Below are 16005 nucleotides of genomic sequence, written 5' to 3'. Positions count from 1 at the left end.
TCCTTAAGGAGATTTCCAGGATCCAAGGAYTGAACAAGACAATTAAGGGGAAGCAGATGAGAATTTTGGCCTTATGAAAAGGCAGCTAGCTAAGAAAAGCCCACAGAAGGGCTATTAGACACCARAAATCTGTAAGCTTGGGGTCCTAGTGCATAGTTTTTCAAACCACAAAATCACTTCAGATGTGTGTTGGACAAATAGGAAATGAGCTGGCATTTCTTTTCTACTTYTAATGACACTACTCATACTGCTTTCCCAAAACAGTATTACAAGACTGGGGAAACACTTTAAAAAACTGACAGAGGCATGAGGTGCAAAGATGACAGTGAATGTGTGTGTTTCACTGAATGTAGAGCACATTCTGTAACTGAACAATGCAAACATTTCGTGGTACATCAAGATGAAGAAACTGTTCAGGAACATGCTGTGAAACAAAACCTTAAGCACAGCCTGGAGCAYCAATGACTGTGTCTGTATGCATGTGTCTGTGCATAGCAAAAAGCTACAAGTACCTCTGTGATCTTAGGAGTGGGGACTGCACAGTGGCCAGGGCCATTTGATGTGATGTGCTCGTGGCTCTACAAGTGTCCAGTACAGTGTGGCTTCTCGGATGACTCCAGAACACATTSAGTCATTCTGTGCTGCAGTTATCACAGCAAAGCAATGATGACAGTGTTTTGGGAAAGTTTCCCAACAAATTTCTAAAAGAAGCAGCAGACCATTAGACTAGAACAACTAAACTCCGTTCCCTACTTTCCTTAGTTTCATGGGATGATGATTTGATATTAGCCTTAAGACAAYGGACACACACATTTAGTCTCCTTTGAATATGGGAAGCACACCAAGACTGGGTAGGCTTGCTTTTGCTTCTTAGTCTGTGCACTCACAGATTAAGAACTGAGATCTTTGCTGATTCCCTCCATATCTTTGRAAACTGCATTAGAGAGGGGCAAATGTTCTGCAGGGCACCAGAAGGCTTGATTTGYGCTTGTTTAATACCAGTAAGTATGTATGGTTTAAGCTCAACTTTGGCCTGATATGGCAAGTGGAACTAAAAGCCCTATGTGTTCAACATACAGTATATATAAATATCCTGTACACAAGATGCTGTTCGTTGCCTGAAATGGCTAAAGATCATCTTGAAGGATGCTAATGACCTCTGATCCCCTCATCCTTTTCCTACTCCTCCTGGGAAGGAGATGCTTAAAATCAACCCTGAGAAGAGGCTTTATTGCGTGTAATAAGACATACATGTTACCAACTATGCCATCCAAGCACCACCACACATACCATCCAGCTGCCAAGACATGTGTGTAGACAGTTTGGTGCTTCGGGCAGATGGAAAATGAGCAATAGTTCAGACTTGAACTAAGCCCTGTATTATCAAGGTAACTAATGACAGTGGGCATCCATAAAACTCTCCCTCTCACTCTGATATATTGCTTCTCAGGTCAGGAACCCACTAGGTGAAACAGAGCACAGCAACAGAGAAAGCAGACTGCAGAACTAGGACTCTTCTTTCTGCCACTTGCCTAGATCATAATGTTGGGGGGAAAAGTGTTTTTCAGCAAGGTCTCCTTTTTATAGGTATGACTGTGCCAGGCTGACTCAGTCTAGGTTTTTCCATGCCTTTGTTTTTTCCATCAGAAACAAGATGAGCAGGAAGGACAGGCAGCACATGATCCCATTCAGCATGGAGCCCTTCCCCTAAAGGCATTCCTAGAGATGGGGAACTGGCAGTCACTGCTTCCCCTCAGCTGAATCCCTGCAGTGACTATTCACACATATATATACCCTTTTAGCTACCTTGCTGGGTTACTTATTAGATATGTTAAAAGCTCCTAAAGCCATCTGGACGATCTGATATTTAGTTATGATTCAAGACCATGAGAAAGAAAAGAAAATGAATCTGAAGCTGATTAGAGAGCTCCCCTTCTGTCCCCTGACCTGTTAAGAAAGTCCTATGTACTAATAGCTTTAGCTTCCCTTCCTACTATGCTTTAATAGCATTTGCCTTTCAAAGCACTCTGACAAGATAAGGCAGTAGACTGCAGAATTGGAATAAGCAACACTGGCACATGAAGATGTGGGTGTCTCAGGACACCCTGATCTGTTGGCTAAGGTAACCCAGCATACCTCTCTTCAGAGAGAAAAAAAAAACAAAATCTTTCCAAGTTTGACATGGGGAGAGAAATTGCCTCATTTGCTGTTGAATTGCAAAAACCAGGAGCAGAATCTTCAGTGAGAGAGAGAGCAAGAGATAGTAACAGTTTTGAGGAGACAGACAGAAGGTTACAATGTGCTAAAAGCAAGCTTGTGCATGGTCTGTGTTTTGGGGAGATAGAGCTATTTTGTGTGATCTATTTACAATGAACATAAAATTTTTGATGTAGACACAGATGCCTTTGACAGAACCCAATCCAACTAGTACTAATGAGCGTACGAATCTACTCAATGAGGAAAATTCACTGCCTTTCCAGAAAATCAGGAGAAGGCAAGATCCTCCTGAAGTTGAAGCCTTGCATGGAAGTTAGACAAGGTCTCTTTTACACTTGTAAGGAAGCTCAATAGGATTGTTTCCTTGTTCTGTAGTGCCCTACATGTCTAGGTGTTTACAGCACTGGATCCTTGGCTACATACATAGCACCCATGAGACGTAGGGGTGGAAGGACTGAAAATATGTGATGAAGAGGACACACAGAAAGGGTGGAGGGAATTACAAAAATTGAAGAGGACAGAGACAACAAGTTATTGTGCCTGACTGAACTCAATCACTAGGTAAACTGAAAATGAACAAAAAATATGCAGTGCAGCATGGCCAGAAATAATGTTATGCGTCTCAGAACAAGGAACATCTGGCGCTGACAGTCAGCAATTTGGAGAAGGTCAACCTTCACAATTTTTCCCTTTGGGTGTGGAAATGGTGAATACTGATGATTGCTAGAAGCTTTTGAAAAGTTTGATCTAGATTTCTGGCAGAAGATGAGTTTAAAGAGCCGAAGAGTGTCACAGAGAAGAGCCTTGAGGTGTTAAATGGCATTTAATGAGATTTTCATCAGAAGATTCCCTTCACTGTTCTTCAGCTGCAGGTAAAATTGGGTGAACACTACATGTAATTTATAAAACTGTGCTGGGGAATTTGGAGAGGTCCCCTTTAATTCTGCCTTTGTTGTAATCAAGGGAAGTGCAAAAGGCWTAGGATCAAGGCCGGGGAATCAGAGGGGTGTCCTACAGAGTGTCCCWGCTGCAACATATAAATTCAACTTCTGATGATACTGAAGATCTCCTTGTTGGACTAGGTCCAACGTCGAAAGAAATGTTCTCATGGAGAGCTGAATTTCAGAGTACAGTGCTTTAGTGCTAAGGGCAGAACAACAGTCAGTTATTAGAAGGGTTTGCTATACACACAAATGATAGAAAGATCTTGACTGCTGACATGGAACATGCTGTGTTATCTTATGACATCTTAGCTCTAGCTTTAGACCATACTTTACAAAAGAGTTGGACTCGCCTCTATGAGCAGCTGCTCATGTAACAGGAGAAGAGGTCCTCATGAATTCAGGAGGGAGCAGATTAGCTGGAGAAGCATGATTCTGGCTTACTTCAGGCATTGTACTGGAAAGGAGCTATTCATTCAGGCATTGTTTGTTCTTCATGGTAAAATGTGTTTAATTCTCAGAAGAAAAACTGTTTTCTATTCCATCTTAACTCCTGAGTTCAAAGCAATGGTAATAATTAAGGGAGGAAAAAATAAAATGGAGGGACATGAATAAAGGCAGTTAGGGAGCTGTCAGAAGTAAATCAGATAGGCCACAATGAAATGAAAGCAGCCCCCTTCCATATGGAAACTTGGACTAATATTTGGAATATAATTGGAATATCTATCTGTCTATCTATCTATTCAAATTATAAATAATTGGAAATAGGCTTCCATAAGTAAGAATGTAATCTTCCTTGGTAGAATCACTAGAATGACACTAAGCTGTGAAAAATGTAGATGTTCCCAGGTCTGGTAGAATAGTTGAACTTTCCTCCAGTGACTGTACATGCCCTATTTAAGCCAAGAGACAGAAAGTGGAACCAATGCTGAGGTTTGTCCATTTTAAAACTAGTTGTCTTCTATAAAATAATTAAGCACAAGATCAGAGTGAAGTAGAGAGGTCTGCTGTGTTTCCTGATTAAATAAAGTCATCTGCTAAGCACTGAGAAAAGAGAAGGACTCTTAACTGATGGAATAGAATATGCTCAAAAGGAGAAGTCACCCTGACAGTACTAGGACCTTACACCTCACGGTTTAAAAGAATTTGAAACTGCTTCTGCACAGACATTCAGTGGTGTGAATTGTATTGTCTCCATGACACCATTAGTGATCCATGTAGGCAGCAACAGCAAGTTCCAATTGTAGGGGAAAGAGAGTTACTCTAACGTTTTAAACTAAGACCTGTTGCAATTAATGAAACAACAGCATTTGTATCCTAGCTGTCAAAGGGAGGACAGAAGAGATGCACTACAGATTCATGAAGTCTTCAACGASCTTTTAGCAATAAATTAGGTAACATAATAGAGCTTAGCTCCCTGGGCTCCTGGGGATGGGAGAAAATTGCTTGGTGGAATCATTAGAAGTGTATTGCCTTTATGGAAGGCATACTATCAAGTGGTACATCTCTTTGGAGGAATTTGCACCCATAAAGCTACACTGGTGAAGAAAGGCCATCTAACATCTTGCTGTGCAGGTAGGGTCTTTCTGTCTCTMTTTTCTTCTATGCTGTGATGCACCAACCTGAATAAGCATAAGAGCTCAGAGTGACTTTTCATAGCTGTGACTAATTTTCACCTTTYTCTGTGCTGGTGTCAGAAACTGATAAAAAAATCCTGAAATCTGGACCCAGAGGAGTCTCAAAAGCTCCGGAAATTCTGTCCTTCTCTTTTAATACTTATTATTTGAATTTTGAGGCTCGAGCAAGACCAGGAGAACTGCAAGCCCCTATGATCTCTGGATGCCACACGGACAATATTCTGAAAGAGATTTTAGCTCCTCATAGCACACAGCTTTTCCTAGTATTATGTCTGTCACTGGAGCATCTGGTGAGAGCCGTGAGTGTAATGAGATTATTCGGCTGGATTTCATTATTACTCCTTTTTCTCTTCTTCTTCTCTCTGTCCCCTCTACCACCCCCAGTGAATCTACCTTGTTATAGTATGTACTGTAACCTGCTGGAAAGATAAAGGAGCCCAGCTGGCAGTAGGTAGCCAGGGGTGCAAAAGAAATGAAATAAATAGAAAAAGAATTTCATTCTCAGTAGTTTGGGGTAAAACTATCTAAAGCTTTGTTTGGCTGGTACAGATTGATTAGTGAAGGTATTGAAGTGTAACTTGTCAGCCATAGCTCGCCTGGCATGCTTTAACCATTCCAGAACAACTCTTCTGTACAGAGATATGAACCTTTGTGTTTGTATTAGCTTCTTCATACAGGGGACATATAGTCTGTAATACCTATTCTGGTTGAGTGGTTGATTCCACTCAAATAGATGGACCYTTAGAAAGGTGCTTTATCTACTAGATCCCGAGGGGAAACTCTGTCTCATATCAAATATAAAGTGGAATAAGCCGCTATGGTGAGATCCAGTGAAGTCATTAAATAATTTATATACAAACTGAGCCTGGTTTTGAGAGGTTTAAGTGATGCACAGCAGGTAATGCCATTCGTTAAGTGAAGACGAACACGTTCACTGATGGCAAGTCCCACTGATGGGATCTATTTTGTGTGCTTAGCCTTATTGTAGAGATGTTCCCTACCTRGAGAAGCTTTTTTTGGTTGTGGCAATTTTTTCCGTTTTTTCTTTTCCATTATTCAGTGAACAGTGGCATAGATTTTGGCAATGTCACCACATAAGCATGCTTTATTTGAATGGTTACCATAGGCTTTGCTTCTCTGGTAACAGATTTTTAGCTGCACTAAAAATGATTAGTCATTGTTGCCCATGGCCTGTCTCTCTCTGTGGTCTGTGCTTTCCAAGACTGGTTTTCAAGAGGGCCAGGGCTGCACCGAGCAAAGTTAAGGAGACTGAGTGACCAGGAACCACAAGATGAAGCCTTCTTTCATCTTTTCCCTAACTCTAGACTAGGCAGAGGCCAAACCAGCCCCAGCTTATAGCAGCTAAGAGGCTGCTGCGGATTCTGCCAGCCTCAGTGATTCTTTGTGGGTGACCATGGCAGCAGGATTCTGATCCTTTCTGCCCCATCCAGTTCCTCTCCATGGCAATATGCCCTTTGCTCAAAACTGGGAGAAGTTCCCACTRTGCCAGCTGTCAAAGGGATATTCATCTGTTTCTCGAGGACATTATCTCTGGGGCTATAACAGAAAACCAGGTGGAGTTAGAGCAAAGATTTTGGCAATATATGCAACTCTGGGGCTGTGTTTAAGGTCACATTTCTGTAGCTATGCTTGTCTTCATTTAATCTTGTTTGCTCTGACGTCAATGCAAATGTAGCAGCAAGCCCATGCTGTTACATGCTCTCTATTTTTTTCCCTCTTAAATCACGGCTAGTTTCTTCTGATTGAGTTAGTTTTACTATGGGGGGGGGTTGTTTTAGCAGTGCACTAGCTACTGTATTGGCTTATTCTACCCAAATAGGGAGTATCTGCACTTAATAATTTTGTTCTATTGCTTCTTTTTATAACAGCCAGAAAAAGCTGAGTTCACTGCAAGCTGTGTATGCCTGTGTCCTGGTGCGATTCAGCCCTGAATGCTAATGTATTAGTCCTGCCTATTTTATACATAAACAATTTATTACCTTCATATGAATTAAATTTTCATGACATAGATTAATGTATTCTGCCTACCATCTGGAAGGTCCTACAGCAGTCTCCAAATGGTGCAGGAATCCAAATGTCATTGAAATGCAGTCCTTTCCAGAGCAGAACACAATAGCCRAATAACAGTGCACAACTTTAGGAGCATTGGGACAAAATGGAATAAACCAGACTGTGTCCTGCTGAAACTAGAGTTAAATTTAGGTTAGAAGAGGGCATAGTRCTTATCTTGAGCAGCTCAGCAAGTTTAACAGACTCCCATTCCTTGCAAAGTGTGTGCAAAGCAAGGAATTACTACCATAACAAAGGTAGTAATAGTTCCTATGTCCCTTGCCTGCCCACTGCAATGCTCTATAAATCAGTCTCTATTTGAAGAGAAAAAGGGAGAAGAGTCAGATAATAGGCTTGAGGAAAAAAGAAGACATCAAAATCTTTCAACATCCATGTCATTAATGGATCAGAGCATAGACTGTCGTTGACTCTTCTGGCTTTGAATGCTACTGAATTCAACAAGGAAGTGRTAATTTTCAGGGAACTGGAAAACTGTAGACTTTTGGGTCATGTTTAATCATCTGGTACAAAGAAGCTCTATTTGTAATACCCCTGCTATCAAAGCATCAGTAGATTAGCAGAACTAGCAGGTAATTCTGCCTTAACATCAATACTGACATAACACTTTATGCTGCCTATGGCTTAATAGGAACATGTGAAAAATGTATTCGTAGAGTGATAGTATTAAGCAAATAAYATCTGCAGACTGTGGGTAATAAAACTATCTGAAGGGGTAAAATAAATGTTCAGAACTAGTCCCAACCATCAAAGAGATGGGGCCTGCTGATCAGATTCTGCTTTGCTGCTGGTTCCTTAGAGTAAGTTTCCCTTCCTTTACCTTTAACCATGGAGCCTCAAAGCTACAGAAGTGTGACAGGGTCTTCTCAAAGATAAATCATCCCACTATTTGACATACTATTTGAGGTATCTATTTTCAGACGGGAAGAACTGATTGCTCACTATTCCTGTTGAAGACACTTAGACAACCAGTTCAGATTAGAMTTAACAGCTAGAGAGAGGTGAGATGACTCTCGTCCTCTGTGCATAGCCTTTAAGTAGCACATAACTGCCTTTTCAAAGACTTTTCATCTGTAGGATTCCTTTAGTGTGATGGGATTCTGCCAGAGGCGTCCCATTAAGAGCATGCCCAAACCAAAACATGAGGCCAGCCGGGGTTGGAAGACCTCTTAGCCCCTGCTGTTGAAGCTGTGGAGATGGAAATATATTGTAGCAAGGAGTGAGAAAATGTGAGTAGAGCTTTTAGCCCTGTGGCTGGGCATTCAGCTGGTAAGGGAGAGATTTTGGTTCTGGCTGTTTATTGTCCTTGTCAAAGGGCACCTTCAAGGTAAAGACCCTCATTTCTGGTCTGTATGTCTATGCCAGTCTTTCACTTGTGGCCCAGTTGGTCTAAACAAAATGGAACAGTTTTGGCAGGAATAAGGCCTCCCTCAGTGCTATGGAGAGAGGGCACATGACGGCTTAGGAGCTCTCCTTTAAGAACCAAAGGAGCCTCTTTTTCAGAAGACAAGGATGCTCTTTCTTCTCTTCTGAATGAAACATTGCAGGAGAGAGCCACAAAAAGGTGCCTGTCTCCTGAAGTATTTCTGAGTGCAATGGATGAGTGGCATCCAGACAACAGGCAGATTGAATAATTGCTGAATTGCTTTCACTGCCTTCTAGGTGCTGGCCTCTGTTATCAGTGGGATAGTGCAAGATACTAAATTAATTTGTAGACAGGAGTTTTCACTGTAGTACATAGCTCCATCTCTCTGGCTGTATAGTGCCAAATCCTAAATTAAGAAAAACTGGCAAGAAAATAGCTCAATCTCTTTGCTCTTGCAAGTTCTGCTCATGTTGCTATCTTTGTGGACATTTAACATTAAGTAGGAGCTGGTAGTTAGCTGAGGATATTGAATTTTCCATTTTTACTTCACTCTGCTCACAGCAGTGGGAAGATTTAGGCTAGTGCCAAAATGTTACGCCCAACACCCTGGGATAGCTGGGCTCTACAGTGTGGATCCAACTGCACATGCAGACCTTTGTCTTGTCATGCAGTCTTGTTGACATGACTGGGATCTACTCAAGATTCTGGGAAGACAAGGTCCTTATTCTGACAGCTAAGGCTAGGAATTTTGAACCTGAAGCTAGACTCTTAAATTATAATTTAGATCTTTAAATAAGTTGTCTGAATTTAAAAAGTGCAAAGCCAGCGCTGCTATTGAAAAGCAGGTCGTGTATTTATATCTTAAATTTGGATTTAGAAGCCTAATATTAGTTGTGCAGTTTTTACAGATCTTTGATTGGTCTAAATAAGGAACTATGTCCTTATTTAAATGTGGAAGCTGGAAAAATTAGTTTATGATGTGACTTATGTGTGGTTGCAGAGCATCAACATTAATACTAGGACTGGAATTCTGTAGTAACTGAACTCAACCTCTTCCTGCAATATCGCAAATCCCTATAACAAGCTTACCAAGAACTAAATAGCCAGAGTTACTTTGCTCAGTAAAGCTAAGCAGTGATATGGGAAATTTTGGACAATAAAATCAACACCACCTGGAACAGGTTGCTATTTTTGGGAGCCTCATGATTTGCAAATTGGATGGATTTTCAAGGGCAGGTCTGCTATAGTTTTCCTAAAACTCACACCAGACTCTTCATGTATTCAGTGAGGTGCTATACGAAGTGTAAAGAAGCTTTCAGAGTGTCACTGGTATAAGATAGTGTTAAAAAGATCTCACTGCCCATCCAAAGATTCAGTCRTGTCAGYAAAGTGAAAAGGAAACAAGAATACTCTACCTTATAAAGTGCCTAGGGCTTTATAGAAAAAAAATGTTTCACACATGTTCAGTGCTATAGGGGTGTGATTTTCAAGATAGTTTTTGATTATTTAACATGTCACATGATTCTGTAGAGCCCTTGTTTTCTGAAATTAAGTTGTCTGGAACAGAATCTATTTTGAGAACTAACATAACTCTATTTCCAGCGTTGCTGAGTAACTTGTATTCTATAATATGCTTACATTTATAATGCTCCTATGGATTAGGAGAGGGAATCAGCCTAAGTTTACAGGTGGAGAACACAGTCACAGAGGGACAAAGCATCTTCCTGCCATCACATACGCAGTTTGTTGTGGAAAAGGGAATTTAAGTGGGTTTCCTGATGTGAGGGCTGATGTCCAAACCACTCCACTTAATTTTGTTTTGAAGATCTTGCTATTGTTATAGTTTTAAGATATCTACAGATGCAACAGAATGGCTCACCAAATCTCTGGATCCTCAATTGCAAAGACTCAGCATGTACTTGTGACAAGTCCTCCCTACTCACTTCACCTTGAAGTGGACACCTGCTTATTTGGGGCTCAGCTGGGTGTGACATCAGCTCTATCTTCAGTGCTGTTGGTTACAGGCACTGTTATGTTTTGGCTTCACCAGCCTGATGGACCATCTAACATCCTTCTAGGGCCCAATGGTCCACAGACACCGTTGTCTTGTTACATTTTTCTCTGCTGAGCCCCTTTGCAGATGTGATCCTTATGTCAACCAGTGAAAGCAGCCAGAGTTCTCAGAGGCTGGATATTTAGGGCTCTTCTAGGAGTTGCCTGAGGTGCCAGCTCTGTTTGCGGCATTGTCTGATGACAATGATTGGAGTCACTCACTACATCTACAGAATTTGCAGTGGTAGCAAAGCCATTCAGTCCTAGCCATTTAAACTGAATCATGTCTCTCCCCTGCTGAATAACAGCATGTATAATGGATCTCCACATGCCAGAGGCTTTTCACTACCAGCACTTCAGTTATTACATGGAGAATTAAGGCATGCTAAGGACTCCACGTTTATTTGGGACTGAACTCAGAAACCTCCAATCTAGCGACAAGCTTTCAACTGGATAAGCTGGAGGATTTGATTTGTGAACTTCCTTTCTTAGATATTTCTGTCTCTCCCTTTGAACCATAGCAATCAGTTGATACATGTGACGCTGGGAAGGAAAAGCATTTGAGTTGTGTAACATCTGCTTATCATTGCAGATTATCCTGTAGCAATGAGATTAAACCTTTTCCTTATGTAGGAAGGCTTGAGATTTAGGATTTTTTTTTTATGTACTATAAATCTGGTTTAATTGAACAAGAAGAGGAAACTTCACAGGTGTGACTAAGGAAAATAGAGTGCAGGAATTTTTAAAGGATCCCCTTCAACCGCGACACACCTGTAACCATGTATACTATAACGTCCTTCTATTGCCTCTTTGTTGTTATGCTCACAACAGGGCAGAAACGGAGGAGGCATGGAATGATGCAAGTTGATTTGCATAAAATATTGGTTTGGATCTCAAGCCTGCAGAGTTGTGTGATACAACCATGGCCTGCAGCTTTTTTTTCCCRTGAAGAATTGACTTTCTGAGTAAAGTCCAGTTGGTTCCCAGGAGTATCTTTGTGCATTTGATGTAAAATGTGCTTGGCCCATTCTGCTTGTCCCAGTTCTACTATGTACCTACCAAGAGAAACCTCCAGACTCCCGAGGCTGCTTGAAATCTGTCTGGTTTCATCAGCTATTGAATGACAAGAGATTGAAGGCCAAGACTGTATAATGTTCCTCAGCTCAATCCCTTCATCAATAGGCCTTGTCTTCTAGCTGGTGAGCAAGATTTTGAAACAGTGTCAGGTTCCCCTGAGGCAGTACTGCATCTCTCACTTTATGCCTATAAATCAAGTGTTTATTGCCTGTAATAAGCAGACTTCTGAAATCAAAGTGAAGTAAAAATAGCAGAAACACCTTTCTCTGAGGACTAGTCCAGGCACAAAGATAGGTTAAGTGGAGGGCCATCAGATTCCTGTTTATGAGGAACACTAAGTTTCCTTGACTAGATCTGTGGCCAGTCCATGCTAATTGGCCACCTGGCTGAAGTGCATGCATTAAGTTTAGTAAAACAGTAATAATGTATACTGCTCTTCTGTGGCTGCCTTTCCATTACTGTGCAGTTTATAACAGAAAGATAAGGAAGCTGAGACTGAGTAGGAAAGTATTTAAATTACATGAAGGTTGTGATTTCTAAATAAAGACTGGTGGCCCCTTTGATAATACCACTATTATAATACTTTGATCGTGAGAGTTTGAAGGAGTCACTCTTTGCATGGGTCTCTCATTGACTGCAAAGGGAATTTTGGGCACAGAGCAATTACCAATACAAGACTGGGCCAATTACTTMATTAAAGTTTTAAATAGGGCTATATACATAGCCTATGGACATTTTGAGAAGGTATTGAGTAATGTGTTCAGGGTAACAGAGGAAGCAGCTTATCTTGTACATTGGCCTTGGATAGGTTTTAAGTGTATTAGCATTAGGGCTCCAATAGGATTTAGGTGTGTGTCAAATTTCTCCTGGCCTTCTTAACAAGGTTGATTTTTCATGCAGCAAAGAGTTGCCTGCTCATGTAATCACTCTTGCCTTAAACTAGAATAAAAGCAAAGAATGGCCATAGCTAGGAAGAGGCTGATGTAAACATCTTTGATGTTCAGTTAACATTTTAAGGATGCGATGTCCTATACACCAAGCACCATGGCACCCATTTGTCTAGACTTGGATAGATCATTGGGTTTTAGTTGGTTCCCCACTTTCTAAAGGCATGTAAAAGATTTTTCAACAAATATCATTTTTAGAATGATCATTTGTAGGTACTACATTATTTACCTTTCCTTCCTTTCCATCCCCATACCTCACTGTAAAYTGGAGCTTTCATTCTGTCTCATTGCTTTATGTCCTTGAATTTTAGGACAAGGGTTTATTTATGTTTATTGTATTTCACTTTGCTTTTACAGCGCTGTAGGCAGTCTGAACCGTTTCACTGGAATACAGCAAGGCACTTAAAACTAGTGACTTTAGCACTTTAGTTAGCATCTTATAATTCAATGGATTTGAAACTGAATGACACCTAGGATATGCTGAATACCCTCTAGACTCATTCAGGAGTATACTTAGAATCATWGAATGGYAAGGTTGGAAGGGAACTCTGGAGGTCATCTAGTCCAACCCTCAGCATAGCCAATATGGGGATTGAACCCATGACCTTGGCATTAGCAGCATCACTAACCAACTGAGCTAAACCTGCCCCCAAATTATATTGACACTAGAAAAAAATCACCATTGGTGTAACTGTCTGCCACTTATAGAAAGCATTTAGTGTAATTAGGCAGAATTTGGACAGAAATGAAAGCACATGTCCTGCCTTACAAAACAAATGTCAATACAGGYATTGGAGTGAGCTGGATGATTACCTTCAGCAGAAATGCACATTACTCGGGCATGTTGGAGGAATGAAGGGCCCACATCTGTGCCTCATCTAAGAACTTCCCCAAATTAAYACCAATTCTGTGGTGATAGTAGCATTTTCCACATCTTGTGCAATCACATAGGATCACACAGAATGGCTGAGGTTGGAAGTGACTTTTGGAGATCATCTAGTCCTATCCTGATAAGCAGGGTCACCAACAGTATGCTGCACAGGATCATGTCCAGGTGGGATCTGAGTATCTACAGAGAAGGAGACTCCACAACCTCTCTGTAAGTCTCCATCTTCCTTTAAACTAATGACTATAGCATACAGAACAGTGCAGCCCACTGCTTAGAAAGGACACTCAATACTTGGGACAAAGCAGAGAAAAAATGGCAATGCTGCACTGAGAAAATGAGTAATGACAGACAGAGCTGGTGACACAGCCAGAGAGAGACAATTCTTGAAGGTTGTCAGGCGTATTGTAAACATGGAGCAGATATAGAAATTAAGTTGGCTCTTTWTGTTAGATTAACCAGAGGTGAGCCAAATGATGGAGCAGAGTGCTTGGGGCTTATGGCTATGGGGAGTGAGCTGCATCAAGCTGCAATCTTGACAAACTCAAAACATGTAAAAACCTAGTGGTGACCATTAATGGGATGTGTGGTAGTGATCCCCATGTGTGTTTGCTTTCTTTAAGGGTGCTCCAATGTCTGAGGAGAAGATGATGCCCAAGTACAACTGTACTGTCAGTGAAGTCACCATCATGAACCTGCAGCCTGAGAAGAACCCTATCCCTATCTTGCCAGGAGGTAAATCAGGAAACGAACGTAGGAACCTTGGTCTCCATCCTCCTTCTCCCAGGATTTCAGAGAAAAGGCCAGCCCAAGGAGAGAAAAAAATGTGGCCAGAAAAGGTAAAAAAGGAGGGGGCTTTGTCTCCCAGCCTGCATCGTGCAAATGAGTTATGTAGCACGGAGAATGTCACCCTGAAGAGGCCAGTGAAGTTGGCTCCCCTGGAGATTCCTTTGGAAGTGAAAGAAGCTCAGCTCCAAAAGATTATGATCATCCGGAGAGAAGCCCAAATGGCTGCTCAAAAGCTGACAGTTACTAGCTCCATCAGCAATGAACCCCATGTGAAAAGGGTAAAGAATCTGGCCCAAGGGGAACTAGAAAACCTCCACAAGATAAAGCTGAGTGAGAAGGCTACTCTAGAGAATAAAAATGATCACCTTTCCCTGAAAAGCAGCAAACCYCTGGGAGAAATCCAAATTATTTTGCCTCCAGAGACAAGCTCTAAGTTGACTAAACAATCAGGTCCCGAAGATGCCCCAAAGACAGTCCGTAAGCAGTTAATCCCCACCCTCCRGGTGCCTGACATACATGAAGACTCTAACAGCCCTGACTGCAGCCCTGATCCTTGCCAGAGTGATTCCCAACGCCGATTCAGATTAAGGTATATGAAAGAGCAGCAGGAGGATCATGGCAGAGACAAACCCTTAAAGGTCCTAGATCCAACTSTGGGGGAAAGCAAGCAGAAAAATGCAGGTCAACGAACACAGAAAACCTTGAGTGATGCAAGCAAGCTCATTGAGAATGTGGCCAAAAAGCACAAGGAACGAGGAGCACAGCAAAGGGTAATAGATGAGGCTTCCTTTGTAAGGAGACAGTCTACTCGAAGGATGGCCTTAGGAGACATCATCCAGGTGGATGAAGACTAAATATCCTTGCTGCTTGTTGGATCCAAATATGAAAAACAAAGGAGTGTTAAGGAAAGGAAAGGAGAGTTACCCAGTAAAAGGCATTAGAGTGACTGTTTAGGTAGAAATTCTTCAGATAAGTGTCTAGAGACTTTAGTAGACCATTAACTGAAAAGAAGTCAAYATTGTTAAGTAACTGCAAATCCTTCCCACTGCCACGATCATTCTTGAAGTGTATAGACAAGCGTGTCATACGGAGAATATCCTTCTACTCTGCTCAGTACTAAAAAGGGCCCAGTTACGGTCCTATGTCCAGCCTAAAGAACAGAATTTCAAGAAGGATGTGGACTACACAGGAAAAATTCACATGTGGACTGGGTAGAGGAAGTCAAAAAAAAAAAAAAAAAAAAAAAAAAGGATCCTAGAAAATGCTGTATCTGGAGCAAGACAGAAAGAATTAAGATTTTTTGCTCCTGAGAAGAAAGCCCTGCCATTTTCAGTTACAGTAAGCTTCAGAAAGGAAAGACTAAAATGTTCTTCATATCTATTGTGGGCAGGACAAGAAGTAATTTGCTTTAAATTTAGCATGAGATGCAAGTTACAAAGTGAGAGATACTTTTAAGGACAGTAAATGCTGAAAAATGCTGCTTAAAGACAGAGGCATCTATCACTGAAATTTGAAATAACATATTAGACAAACAACTGCCAAAAATGAATGTATCGAGCTCTGCCTAGGGGTGAATGAAGAGAGAGTTGATAGCTTACGGGTAAGGATTAAAGGGCAGGCTAACATGGGTGACRCTGTTGTGGGTGTTTGCTACAGGCCACCTGATCAGGAAGAAGAAGTCGATGAGACCTTCTACAGACAACTGGAAGCAGCCTCACAGTCACAAGCCAGAGTTCTCACCCTGATACCTGCTGGAAAGACAGCACAGCTAGGTGCAAACAGTCCAGGAGCCTCCTGCAGAGCACTGATGATAACTTCTTGACACTGTGGGGTAGAGGAGCCAACAAGGAAAGGAGTGCTGCTRGATCTTGTACTAATAAAGAAAGAAAGACTGGGTGGAGATGTGAAGGCTGGGGGCAGCCTTAGATGCAGTGACCGTGGGATGGTGAAGTTCAGGATCCTGTGAGGAGGAAGCAGGGCAAAAWGTAAGATCGCAGCCCTGGAC

General features: G+C 41.6%; 1 protein-coding gene across 1 annotated transcript; it reads left to right on the top strand.

Moving 5' to 3' along the window:
* The first annotated feature begins 13843 nt into the window (after positions 1-13843).
* Positions 13844-14854, top strand: LOC146602086 (uncharacterized). Its single transcript, XM_085326142.1, has one exon. It carries the CDS (start codon positions 13844-13846, stop codon positions 14852-14854), a length of 1011 nt encoding a protein of 336 aa, XP_085182268.1.
* Positions 14855-16005: the final 1151 nt, after the last annotated feature.

The sequence above is a fragment of the Rhea americana genome, unplaced genomic scaffold (genome assembly GCF_003343005.1).
Source record: "Rhea americana isolate MKP2758 unplaced genomic scaffold, rheAme1 scaffold_0, whole genome shotgun sequence".
Classification (NCBI taxonomy): domain Eukaryota; kingdom Metazoa; phylum Chordata; class Aves; order Rheiformes; family Rheidae; genus Rhea; species Rhea americana.
This window is presented reverse-complemented; position numbering and strand designations above follow the sequence as displayed.